General features: G+C 47.7%; 1 protein-coding gene across 2 annotated transcripts in view; it reads left to right on the forward strand.

Annotated features, from left to right (window-relative positions):
- The window catches only part of EPB41L4B (erythrocyte membrane protein band 4.1 like 4B), a 124964-nt gene that overhangs the window by 95246 nt on the left and 16966 nt on the right, over positions 1 to 12752 (forward strand). The window contains exons 19-22 of one of the 2 annotated variants that reach the window (XM_036261277.1): positions 417 to 484; positions 3491 to 3589; positions 9029 to 9218; positions 11222 to 11299. In XM_036261277.1, coding sequence (XP_036117170.1) covers positions 417 to 484; positions 3491 to 3589; positions 9029 to 9218; positions 11222 to 11299 — 435 coding nt within the window. The remainder of the gene's footprint in view (positions 1 to 416; positions 485 to 3490; positions 3590 to 9028; positions 9219 to 11221; positions 11300 to 12752) is intronic. The other variant, XM_036261276.1, reaches the window with a different exon arrangement.

Consider the following 12752-nt stretch of genomic DNA (forward strand, 5'->3'; position numbering starts at 1 on the left):
ATTCTGAAATCCTTTGTAAGCTGTTAAATGCTGTGTGAGCAGAGAGCTGCTTATTATTCCTGATCACAGATGTGAGGTGGAGGTTAAACTGTGGGTTCGGCTTTCCCCCCACCATCCCTTTCTCATTCAGACTCGAGCTGGTGCATAGCAGGTGCCCAATAAAAGTATGAAGGCAAGCATTGATTGATTTTGAATGATGACGTGTGAACCCCCGTGATGGGGAATGACTCAAGAAAACATTTTTGTTGTTAACTTACATAAACACCGGAGAATATTTGTTATTGACTGCATACTTGATGAACTACCTTCTTGATCCACCTTCATGGCTCTGCAATCCTTTGAATGTAGGAGAAGTGAGAACAGTTTTGCATGCCAGGATATTCAGTTTTGACGAACCTGCTTGTTTTCTTTCATAGGTTGGAAAAGAGGAGTCGACGTTTGTAAATATCAATAAGAAATCCAGTCTTCAGGACGCTGATGTAAGGTCTGTTGCTTCTTGTTTGAATGGAGAAGCAGTCTTCTCCACATCGTCAACATGAGCCTGAAAACATTACTCCTGGGGGTTTTGCTAATAAAATCAGAGAAGGAGAAGAAAACTGGGAGAATGGGAGCCTGGAGAGAGAGAAAAAGACCAGCTGACATAATTTCCTTTAAGCCTCAAAAATATTGCTCATTCTCAGTTTTAATATTGCTACCTGCTGTGCTAACAAAGAAATCAGTTCAAGTTGCTTCTCCAGTGTGTCGATCTGACCTTTTCATTCCCCTGCTTAAAGTCCCTTAAAACCTCACGTTGCTCTCAGGGTGGAATCCAGACCCCGTCATAGAGCATGGCGGCCCTTCTGCACCTGGCTTCTGCTCGCTGTCCCAGCTCAGTTCATCACTCTTCCCTTGGCCCGTTGCTGTGCTCCTCATACTGGAGATGCTTAACAATACTAGAACCACAGATGTTCTTCAGAACTTCCAGACCACCAACTAACTCAAACCCAGAGGAAAACCTTTCTCTCCTGATCTCACAGAGAGCAGAAACTCTCCCCTACTCAGCCAAATCAGCCTATAGATCATGGCAGCCCCCCGACACCCGGTGGTCTACTAACACTGGCAGGGCCTTTCTATGATACTTTCCTGAAATGGGTCCAGGGATCACTGCATTGGTCTCTTGTTAAAAACAAAAACTAAAAAAGAGACTCTTGGTTTCCACTCCAGATCTTTCCACTCCTTTCCGTGGGGGGGAAGCAGTGGGAATAGGAACCAGAGTTTCAAGAAGCACCCTGGGTGATCTGAGAAACTCTGCCCTGGGGAATTCTTATACTTGATGCTAAAAAATAAAAACTAATACATCTCGACGTTAGACTGTCCAGTCCGCATTCTTGGTATAAACGTGTCTTACTCCAGAGGCACATACCCAGCTACCTCCTGGACTTTTTAAAACCTTAATTCATCTCTTCCCACCCTATCCTACTATCTCGTCATCTATTTTCTAATCTAGGGTAATGGCATTATTACCTACCCATTATCCAGGCCTGACACCTGGGAGCCCTTGACTTTCTCTTACCTCACCCGCTCATCCAACCGGTCACCAAGTCCTCCCAGTTTGACTTTCATATTATCTCCCACACCCAGCCTCTCCTCTTCGTGACACTAATTATGGCCTACCTCGAGCCTGCACCATTTCTCATCCTGAATAACTCCTGGTGCAGGCTTCTAAGATGCTCCCAGCTGGCCTCCTTCACCAGCATCTTCTCGGTTGCTCAAAGAGCCTTTCTAAAATGCAAGTCTGACCCTACCACTCCTTTGTCTAAAACCTTTAGTGACTGCCATTGCCTTTAGTGTAAACAGCTCAGCCGGAGGCCCCTCAGGCCCTGGCCCTTGCTCTCCCTTGCATTCTTTTTTTTTTTATCCTCACCCGAGGACATTTTTCCATTTTTTGTTCAGGTAGAGTGGGAGGGAGAGAGAGGAACAGAAAGAGAGAGAGAGAGACATCGATGTGAAAGGAACACATCAAGTGGCTGCCACCCGCACAACCGACCAGGGCCGGGGACAAACTGCAACCTAGGTACATGCCCTTAGCGGGAACCGAACCCGGGTCTCTCCGGACCGCAGGCCGACGCTCTAACCGCTGAGCCAAACCGGCCAGGGCTCCCTTGCATTCTTAATCCCCTGCCCTTCCGCTGAGACCTTACCCATCAGCAGGTTGAGGTCTCCACTTTGTCTCCCATCTTGGAAGTCTTCTCTCCATCTGGTTAAGTATAAAATTCTCCATGAAGCTTTCTTTCCAGATGCCAACCATTCCATACAAGCAAAGCTGTGTGCTCCCGGAGTAGACTATGAATTCTCCCAGGGACTATGTTCAGTTGACTCTGGGGTTCCAGCTTGAGGAAATCATGAACCCAGAATATATGGACTCCAGTCCCTTATTTCTCCTTATGTGTTTATTCAACAAACATTTGTTAGGCGCTGGCCACCTGCCTGTCACCATGTTAGGCGCTGGCTAGAAGAGAAAATGGCCCCTCAACTTGTTTTGATGTCCTTTGTCCCAGGAGGTAATTTCTGATATTTGAAATTAAATCAGTCATGAACTCTACAAAAATGCGCGAAAGCTTTTCCTTAAAATTACTGTTTTTAGTAGGGCCCCTTGGCTATCTGGCATATTTTCGTGAAATGTAAAAGTGAAATTTAATTTTTAATATTTTCACATATGCATTGAATTAAAATGTTTTTGAGCAAGTCTAAAGGTCTTCTGATTACACATTTTTCACATTAACTACTCTATGGTTCTTTATCTTTAAATATATATATTCCAGAGTATGTTTAAAATAACATGGCTACAAGATTACTTGGAAGTAAAAGTCAGTTACCTGCAGGTTTCTCTTTACCTATTTTATTGGTAAAGCCTGGTAATGAGTAAACCCTGACACTGGGGATGGGGTTTGGGTAGGGACATTTTATATGGTGATCCGGTTACATTCAGTTCCTGCTTGCTATTTTCTTTCTTATGATATTTTTTGTTTCTGGATTTTCTATGGCATTTAAAAAATTATATTTAATAAGTAGAGGGGAAAGGAGAAAAAAATGAATATCCTGACTATGATTTTCAATAAGGTATAAATGAACAGAAAGCAGTCCCCTTATAGCCAAAACAAGGCCATAAACACTTTTGTTGAGGGTTGCTTTGTTTTGCTTTTGTTTATTTATACATTTACAAATGTATTTTAAAATTATAGTTGACGTACAAGACTATATTAGTTTCAGGTACGTGACATAGTGATTTGATGTTTATATACCTTATGAAGCCATCATCACACAGTGGCCATCTGTCACTGTGCAGAGTTATTATGATATCATTGTCCCTATTACTTGTGGTATACGTTATGTCCCTGCGATTTATTTTATAACTGGAAGTTTGTACCTTTTCACCCCTGTCACCTTTCTCGCCCATCCCCCGCCCCCTCTCCTCCGGCACCATGTCGTCTGTTTCTCCGTGTGCCTCTAGAAGCCCTGTTCCTATACGCGTGGAAACGATGCAGCCAGCAGTGGAAAAGCCGGAGATCAAGCCTCCCCGAGTGAGGAAGCTAACGAGACAATACAGTTTGTGAGTTCGTTCTGCAAGTGTTCCCATTGTAACCGAGGTGATGCTGAACGCTCAGTTATGATGCTTCTTAGCCCTTCACGCCATTCCCAAGGAGCCATCCCCAGAACACGGTTTATTTCCAGTTTGGGTCATAACAAGACGAGCCCTCCCTCCCTGGAAACACTACGTACTTGGCCTCTATATCCGTTATTAAGTGCTGTCTGTGAACAAAGTACTACAGAACTTAGTGGCTTCATTCAAACGAGCCTCATTTCTTACCTCTTGGTTTCTGTGGGCTGGGAGTCCGGGCAGGGCTTAGCTGGATCTCTGGGTCGGGTCTCCCAAGGCTGCCTTCGAGGTGCTGGCAGGGGCTGCAGAGTCTTCCGAAGACTCGTTCATGTGGTTTGGGACAGGATTCAGTTCCTCCAGGGCACTTGGGCTGAGGTCCTTAGTTCTTTGCCGGCTGTTGGCTGGAGTTGCCCTCAGTCCCTAAGAGATGTGGGCTGTCCTAGCGTTCTCCACCAGAGAAGGCTCACAGGAGCCAGAGAGAGTACCAGCAAGGCAAAAGTCAATCTTCTGTCACCTAATCACAGAAACGACATGCCATCATTCCTCATTAGAAGCAACTCACCAGGGCCAGCCTACATTCCACGGGGTATAGGATGAGGATGAGGGGTGGGCATCATGGGGAGTCTTACTGGAAGCTGCCTTGACGGCATATCCCTGAAATGGCATAGTGGTCTGTCAACAGAGCCAAAGCCAATCACTGAACAGTATGAGACTTGTGGGAGGAGCCATCTCCCAGAGTGTCCTAGAACCACCAAGGCCTGTCCAGTTCTGCTCAGCTTAACAAGCTGCCTACGGTGTGCACAGGGCTGTGGAGGTACCGTGGGGGAAGAACAAAATGACTTGGATGATTCCCGTCTGAGGACTCACAGTTTATTGGAGGGAAAGACAGATCGCAAGTAACTGTCATCCCAAGAAGACAGGTAGTGCTGCAGTAAGGTGGCAGTGGTGTCTGTAATAGCAGCAGTACTGATCACAGTGACAGCTTTCATTTCCGGACCATGGCGGTGGCACCAGGCCTGGATGGATAATTGGTCAGTGAGCTGCAGGAGAATCTGTGGGTGCAGTGGAAAGCTTGGGGGGGCATTGGAGTTAGAAAGGCTCCTGGTGGAGCGCTGGCTAGTTCACTGCTGGAAGCTCTTGGGAAAATTAGTCTATGAGCCTCTCTTTCTTCATCTGTAAAATGGGTGAGATGATTCTGAGAAATTTTCTGAGGGTTAACATGAGCTGATGTGGGTAAAGCCCCCTAGCCAGTGACCTGGCCATGGGCTAAATTAGTTCCCCTTTCTTTCTTCTCGAGGATCTGAAAGCTTCTGAGACAGGGTCAAGTTTAAGGGTACCCAGAGCGCAACCCCAGGTCCAGACAACCCCAGGCCTGTCTCAGGCCTGCCACTGTGTAAAAAGGAGAAGAGGGAGGTTTTTTTTTAAGGGTAGACACATCCCACCTCATTAACCTTAATAGAAACTTCTGGACAGTATGAGCAGCTTTATTTCCTAAGAAAGCCCAAACGAGTAAGATTCAGATAATTAACAGTCCTAATGGTCTCTGGGGGACAAATTAAACCTTGAAAAATCTGCTCCTTCGAGGATAAAGCTGGCAGGATTAGCCTTTCCTTCTACATTTTGAAATTCCAAATGTTACCATCACCCACTTGGGATATATAATGACGTTGGAAACAGTGGCTGATGATACATGGCCTGGGGGAAAGAAAATTGAACCAATTCACCAAATTGCCTCCTTTAAGAAAACCTTCTGTAAACCTAGCATGTTTAGAAAGTGATGAGCTGCTTTATATTTTTCCAGAAATATAACTTTACTGTTTATTTAAACATAGCGTAAAAGTCTAAAAAATTCAAGCAAGACAGGAAAGTCCAAAAAGAGAAGTAACCAATTCCCCTAGAGTCAGCCATGAAAAATAAGCAATGTTCCCATTTGATGAATTACTTTAGACATTTCTCTCTGCGTAATATTGTTAAAATAGAAAGAAGTCATTTCAAAGGGAAAAAAACTGCTACACATAAAATTTTACTTCTCAGAGTGTTGTTTCATGAATTTACCAAGAATTTACGTCAAAGCTGAGTAAAATGGAAGAACTTGGTGAACTTTAGGTATATGTTTCTTCTTTTTTTAATCCTCACCTGAGGATATTCATCATCAGATAGAGTAGGGGGTGGGGGAGAGAGAGAGAAACATCAATGTGAGAGGGACACATAGACTGGTTGCCTCCCACACAAACTGACCAGGACCGGGGACAAACATATCTTGGCCAGAATTGAACCCATGACTCACTTGTCCTCAGGCCAGTGCTCTTCCTGCTGAGCCAAACCAGCCAGGGCTGGGTATATGTTTCTTTGTTGTAAGCTCTGAGTTAGAACAGAAGGTTTTTTTAATTAAGAATTTGGAGTCTTTTTAAAATTTTAGACAGTGTCAATTGACTTCCTGCTCTGAAAGGTGAACTATGTTTTTATCTTCATTCGAGCACATTTTTGCATTTATCTTCAGATAGAGTGGGAGGGAGAGAGGGAGGAAGAGAGAGAGAGAAACATCGATGTGAGAGAGACACATCGACCAGCTGCCACCCACATGACACCGACAGGGGCCAGGGACAAACTGCAACCAAAGTACGTGCCCTTAGTGGGAACCGAACCTGGGACTCTCTGGTCTGTGGGCCAACACTCTAACTGCTGAGCCAAACCGGCCAGGGCTGAGTTATGTTTTTTAAATGGCTTTGTATGTAAAACTAAATGATGATTATGCTTTTCAGGTTACTTTTTTTTTTTTTTTTTTTAGTGAGGTAAGAAGAAGTTTTAATCCCACTCTTCCACTTAACTAGCTGTGGGACCTTGGGCAAGTAATTTCAATCATGATACAGGGTTGTGAAAATTAAATGAGATAATAATGTAACTGATCTGACTTAGTTCATCAGCACAAATCCAAATTCATAGTGCCCTATTAATGTTTCCATTTAATTGTTCAAACCCTACTTGTCCTCCTTTTTCTTAATAAGTCCTAAATCCTCCTCTTGAGGCGTCTCCATTCATACAGTGATCTCAGATCCCCCAGGGCCCTCCTCACTGCAGCTGTGTCCCAGACACGTGGTTCCCACGAGGCCCCCTGCTGCGCTGGGCCATCACTTGGGACCCTGCACAGGCCAACCACACTAGTGCCCACTGGTCAGGGCCTTGTATCTACCCTCTTTTCAGCCATCATTTCTAAAACACAACCCTGGTGCCGGGCTGGCTCAGAAGTGCCACATAGAAACCCTTAAGGGAACTGTGTCAGGGTCCCCAAGACTACTCTCATGTCTGATGATTCGCCAGAGGACTCACAGAATTCAGAAAAGCTGTTACACCCACAGTCAGGGTTGATTAGAGTGAGAGGATGCAGATTAAAACAGCCAAGGAAAAAGGGCATAGAGCAGAGTCCAGGAAGACCAGGCACACGCCGCCAGCTGTCCTCTCCCAAAGGAGTCACGTGGGCGGTGCTTAGTTCTCCCAGCTGTGACAGTGTACGTGAGTACTGCCAGTCAGAGACGCTCACTCGAGACTTGGCATTCAGAGTTTTTATTGGGGGTCAGTCATGTAGTTAAGGAACACTCCTATGACTGACCTTAGCTACTCAGCCTCCAGCCCTGCAGAGGTCAAACCAATACAGGGTGACCCCGAAGCCCAGGCATTCCTCCAAAAGCAGGCGTTCGCCATGACTCACATTGACAGCAGGAACTCTCTGGCATGGCTTGAGGTCTCAGGGATACAAAGATGCTCTTCCCAGGCAGGATGTTCCGAGGGCTCAGAGGTTCTCCCGGGAGCTCGTCAGTGAGCAGTGATGGTTCATGTGGAGCGTGCAGGGTTTGTTTTGAGTCCCCCTGGCCTGCTGAGTCAGCCACTTACTGCTCAGGAAGCGATCTGGTTGGCATGAGGAGTTCAGGGACTTGTATTAATGTCTATAAGTTTGAGGAAATACTGTCCATACTAAGAAAGGGGGATGGATGGTACTGCTCTGGTCTTGTGCCAGGACAGTCAGGTCAGAAGGACTTCCAGCCCAGACCTTCCCCACAAATCCAAGCCCTGGAGATGAGCCCAGGGGCCAACTTAGACCTCCGCCCTCATGGTGACTTCCCCACTAGTGTCCTTTCCTGCCTGTATCATCCCCTTCCATCAGAGAGGTTCTAAGACCCAAGCTACTTGGCCCCAAAAGAAATGTGCCCACTCCTCCCCTGTGACCAGTTTATCACACCAAAGGGACAGTTGCTGTTAGGCCACCAAAGGACTATTACATCCTTCACTCAGAGCAGTGGGTTCCGACAAGCCTTGCATTTACCCTCCTAAGGGAGGCCACTTAGAATAATACCCTTTGGTTTGGTGCTTCCTCAAAAAGTTAAACGCTACCATACGACCCAGCAGTTCCACTCCTAAGTGGATCTTCAATCCAAAAGAATTAAAAGCAAGGGCTGGAACAGATATTTGCACCCCAGTGTTCATAGCAACACTAGTCATGATAGTCCAAAGGGGGAAACAACCCAAATCCACCGACAGATGGATGGATAAACCAAATCCTGTCTGTCTATACAATGGAATAGTATTTGGCCATAAAAAGAATGACTTTTGTCCTGTGCTACAATATGGATGGACCTTGAAAACATCATGGTAAGTAAAATAAGCCACATAGAGAAGGACAGAGAGTGTATGATGTCACTTGTATGAGGAACCTAGAGTGGTCAAATTCGTCCAGGAAGAGAGCAGAACAGGTGTTACCAGGGCCTGCAGGGAGAGAACAATGGGGAGCTGTTCAGTGGGTACAGTTACTGTTGGGGATGATGAGAAAGTGTGGGGCATAGATATTGGTGATGATTACACAACATCGTGAATGTATTTGTGCCACTGAATTGTACACTCACAAATAGATGACATATGTTATGTAGACCCTTCCACTAAAAAAATTATTTTAATCCCTTGGCAAGTGACAGAAAATGCAGCCCAAATGTGTTTTAGCAAAAATGTCAATGTATTGAGTCCTGTGAGCGGGACCTCTGGTAGTTTGGGGGAACCCCCCACCCCCATCTGGCTGTCCCATCCTTCCTACCCTCCCCCTACTCCCCATAGCCTGTTTCTTTTTTTTTAATCCTCAGTTGAGGACATTTTTCCAGTTTTTGTTCAGATAGAGCAGGAGGGAGAGAGAGAGAAAAACATCGATGTGAAAGGGACACATCGAGTGGCTGCCACCCACACGACCAACCAGGTCCAGGGACAAACTGCAATTGAGGTACGCGCCCCTAGCGGGAACCGAACCTGGGTCTCTCTGGACTGCAGGCCGATGCTCTAACCACTGAGCTAAACCGGCCAGGACCATAGCCTGTTTCTTATTGTAATGAGCAGAGCTTCATGTGCTTTTAGTAACCGCAGTGATGAAGACGACCTCCCTCCAGAATTGGCCGAGGCAGTAGGCGTGACCACCACGACGACCGCCACCACCACCACGGCCGCCACCACGCAAGTCTCAGCGCCACTGGCATCCCCCAAGGTCCACAAAGTCAGCTCGCCTCAGAACTCAGAAGGCAACAGCCAGCTGTCCCCAGGGGCCAAGGTATGGGCAAAAGCCCTGAGGAATCCCTGCACTTGCTGGGAATTCAGTAGAAATTCAGCGGCCTCCATGTGCATTTAAACTTTGCATCATCAACTCTTGTAAAAGAATTGCACTTGTAAACAATATAACCACCAAAGCATGTTTTCTATATAATCGTCCCCTGAAGATAGGCTAACCACTGATGAGAGACAAGGAGTGTGCTATAAAACCATGCACAATGAACTTTAGGGAAATTAAAGAGATTTTTGAGAGCAATTTTGAATTTAGAATATCATCATTATATAGACTATTCGCTGGAAAGATAGAACGTGAGAAATGGGTTTTCCTCCCACAACGGAAAATTTGAAGGAGTAACACGTACCCCCATCCCAATGCTTATACTGGGCAGCCTGTGCAGATTGACATGGGAAATGGTATGCTATTGGATAGTTTGAAATTTCAGGAAATCGCCAGCGATGTTTACGGGCTGTGACAGGCCTCACGAGACATTGCTCTTGCTTTCCTTTGAGCGACCCTTAGCTGCGGTCATTCTTCAGCCTCTGGTCCGAATACAGTGGAACCTATTGCTCTCCACGAGGATGCTGAGATAGGGGTGGCTGGGTGGGTGGACCCCACTGAGGAACCGTGTGTGCATGGCGTGGGGTCCGAGGCAACCAGAGCCCCAGACTTATGGCTGCTTGAAATGAGCTGTCACCTGCAGTCCTTGTTTCTCCAAGCCTCAGTTTCTTCCTCCTGAAAATGGGAATCATATCTGCCACCCTGACCAGCTTACGGGCTAGATTCTGGTCCAGAGGAGGTTAAAGTGCAAACAAGGTGCCCGAGGCTTCCGCAGCTTCAGGATCACGACTCCTGGGGACATCTGGGTCCCAAGGTCCAGGCCCACATTCTGCACGACCAGCACGTCTTTCACTGGCTTCCTTCCTGGGGTCTCTGGGGATACTTCCGTTTTCCTCAACAGGAACCTGGCTGGACCCGTCAGCCAGTGACCAGCCCACACCCAAGCTCCTGCTTCTCTGTAGATCACCTCCTGGCACCTCGAGTTGGGCTCCCCTCTGCTGTGTGGGGTCCCTCGTACTGCCTTGTCCCAGTGTGGACACAGGCTGCTATTGTGTATCCCACACTGCAGCTGAAACCAAGAGAAAACGTTTACAAAACAGAAAGGAGTTCAGTGGGGATGCAGGCGACACCGACCAGAAGCCACAGGGCTCCCTCTCCTGGCGGTCTCTGTCCTGGGGTCCTGCTTGTGCCAAGTTGATGGGGCTTATTCCCCATCCCCACACACAAAGGGCCTCAAGGTCCTCCATTGCTGCTGAGACCCCAGGACAAGAGAGGAAAATGAAAGCGGTTGTCAGAGGTGCCCCTCCCACTGTGAAGGCCTTCCTCATTGTTCTCCAGATGGGTTTCGTTCCTTGGCCCTGACCCACCTGACCTAGGATGGGGTCTGCTCTCTCTGTATCCTCATAGATCTCGCTAAAGTGCCCCCCCAAAGACCAGCCAGAGAGCACCCAGAGACTTTCAGAAACATGGTTTCAGTTTCAAAAAACAAAGGCAGTTTTCCACCCTTCACCTTGCTTCTGCTCGTTAAAGTTTCAGGAGGAAATTGGGGTTTGGTCTTAACATTTAAAAAAATTTTTTTAAAAATTTTCTTTTTTCTTTTTAGAGGGAGAAGAAGGGAGGGAGGTAGAGAAAGAGAGAAACTTTGACTGGTTGCCTCCTGCACAGGTCTGGTTGGGGCGGGGAAACCTGCAACCCAGGCACATGCCCTTGACCGGAATCGAACCCGTGACCCTTAGGTCCGAGGGCCAACGCCCTAACCACTGAGCCAAACCGGCCAATGCTGGTTTTAACATTTCCGGGTGAGAGAACAGTGGGGGGATTGGCATGATCGTGAGGTCAGTATCCGACGGGGAAGGACAGAGGTAGGGAACCTCTGCGTTTCCGGGGGAAATTCCCTGTCAGTCCCTCACCGTCACTGACTGACATATTTTTGTCCGCCTCCACAGAGTCCCTCTGACCGAGGAGGTGCCTTTACCTTGGAGCCAGGCGATCTCCTGATGGATTTCACGGAAGCCACTCCTCTGGTAAACTTCCCCTTTTGCTAAAGCCAGAAAAGCCACGGTCCATAGAAACTTTTTGGTGGAGGAACAGATGGACAGAGGAGGGCATTGCTGTTGGAAAGGTTCTTCCTCTTGTCCAGCCCACATCCTGGAGCCTCAGGGATCAGCTTGCGGTTCAGGCACCACGGGTCCCTGCCAGGGTCCTTGAGGGAGGCCGTGCTCCCTTTTCTCTGGAGGTTTCTGCAGGGGTCCCTCCCCTACCTGTCTGCTGCTCCCCAAGCATTGTAGGGCTCTTTGGTGCTTGGGGCTTGGCTTCTTGGCTTCCTGGGCTGTACCCCGCATGCCCACCCATCAGGGCATCACTTGTCATTTCCAACAACATGCTCTGGTCTGAAGCACCCGCTCGAGTCCTCACCCTGGCTTTCCAGGACCCTGGTGCCTCCTGCCATCCTCCATCCTCTGCATACAGCTCGCCCCTTAGGGAGGGTGGCCCCCGTGGGACTCATGCAGGTGAGAAACCGTTTCAGGAGAGAGAGCACTGAACCAGGAGTCACGCAGGCCAGACCCGGCTCCAAGCTCTGCTCCCTCCTTAAGAGCCTTGCCATTGGGTGGTCGCTGCCTCGTCTGTCAAATAAGGATGTCATTGTCTGCCCTGTCTGCTACGAGTGGTACAATCTTAGATTAAGAGAGAAAGAGAGAGAGATCTTCAAGAATGCGAAGCACCATAAATCCGTTGTAAGATATTACTACTAATATTATTAGAGGACACAGGCAAACGTGGACGTACCCGTGGCTCAGTGTAATATCTGAGTGAACTTGGGCATAAGTCATGGTCCACAAATTTGGAGTGTGAGTCAAATCAAAAACTGTCTCCTGAGAGCTTACTGTGCACCCAGGCGAGTGGACAGGGCAGCTGGAGGTTGGAGGGAAGTCAGGCTGATAAAGGACCATGGTGGACAGGAGAGCCACGTAAAGATGCGTAGGGAGGAGCCAGAAGTGGGGGTCACTTGGGTCTGGCTCTCTGGAGGAGAACCTGGTGGTTAGGAGGGATTTCTGAAAGGCCTTCCAATGAGGCGAGATGTTGCCCAGGCTTTGGGAATGAACACCAGTCCTGCCTCAGCAGGCACAAGACAATCATCTGTGAAGTACAGTTTTACTTCTCATCTGGAGATTGAAACCATCTCAGATCTCCGAGTCGGCACCTTTGGATAAATGGCTGAGAACTGATGGTTTTGGGAACCCTCAGAGTTGTTCCCCATGTGAAGTAAATGAAACCAAGGTGTTCATGGATCTTTTCATTAGACAAATTGCCAAGACAGGGTTACTCAGAAATAGAGGCCCTTCCCTTATCCCCTTATCACCCTTTTCACAGATGGGAAAACTGAGTCCCAGAGTGGGGTAATCACACAGGGACAGAGCTGGAGCTGGACCTGAAGTGTCCTGACTTCTCCTCCAGTGCTCTTTGCTTCAGCCTGGG

This window comes from Molossus molossus, unplaced genomic scaffold, assembly GCF_014108415.1.
Source record: "Molossus molossus isolate mMolMol1 unplaced genomic scaffold, mMolMol1.p scaffold_m16_p_14, whole genome shotgun sequence".
In the NCBI taxonomy this organism is placed as follows: Eukaryota; Metazoa; Chordata; class Mammalia; order Chiroptera; family Molossidae; genus Molossus; species Molossus molossus.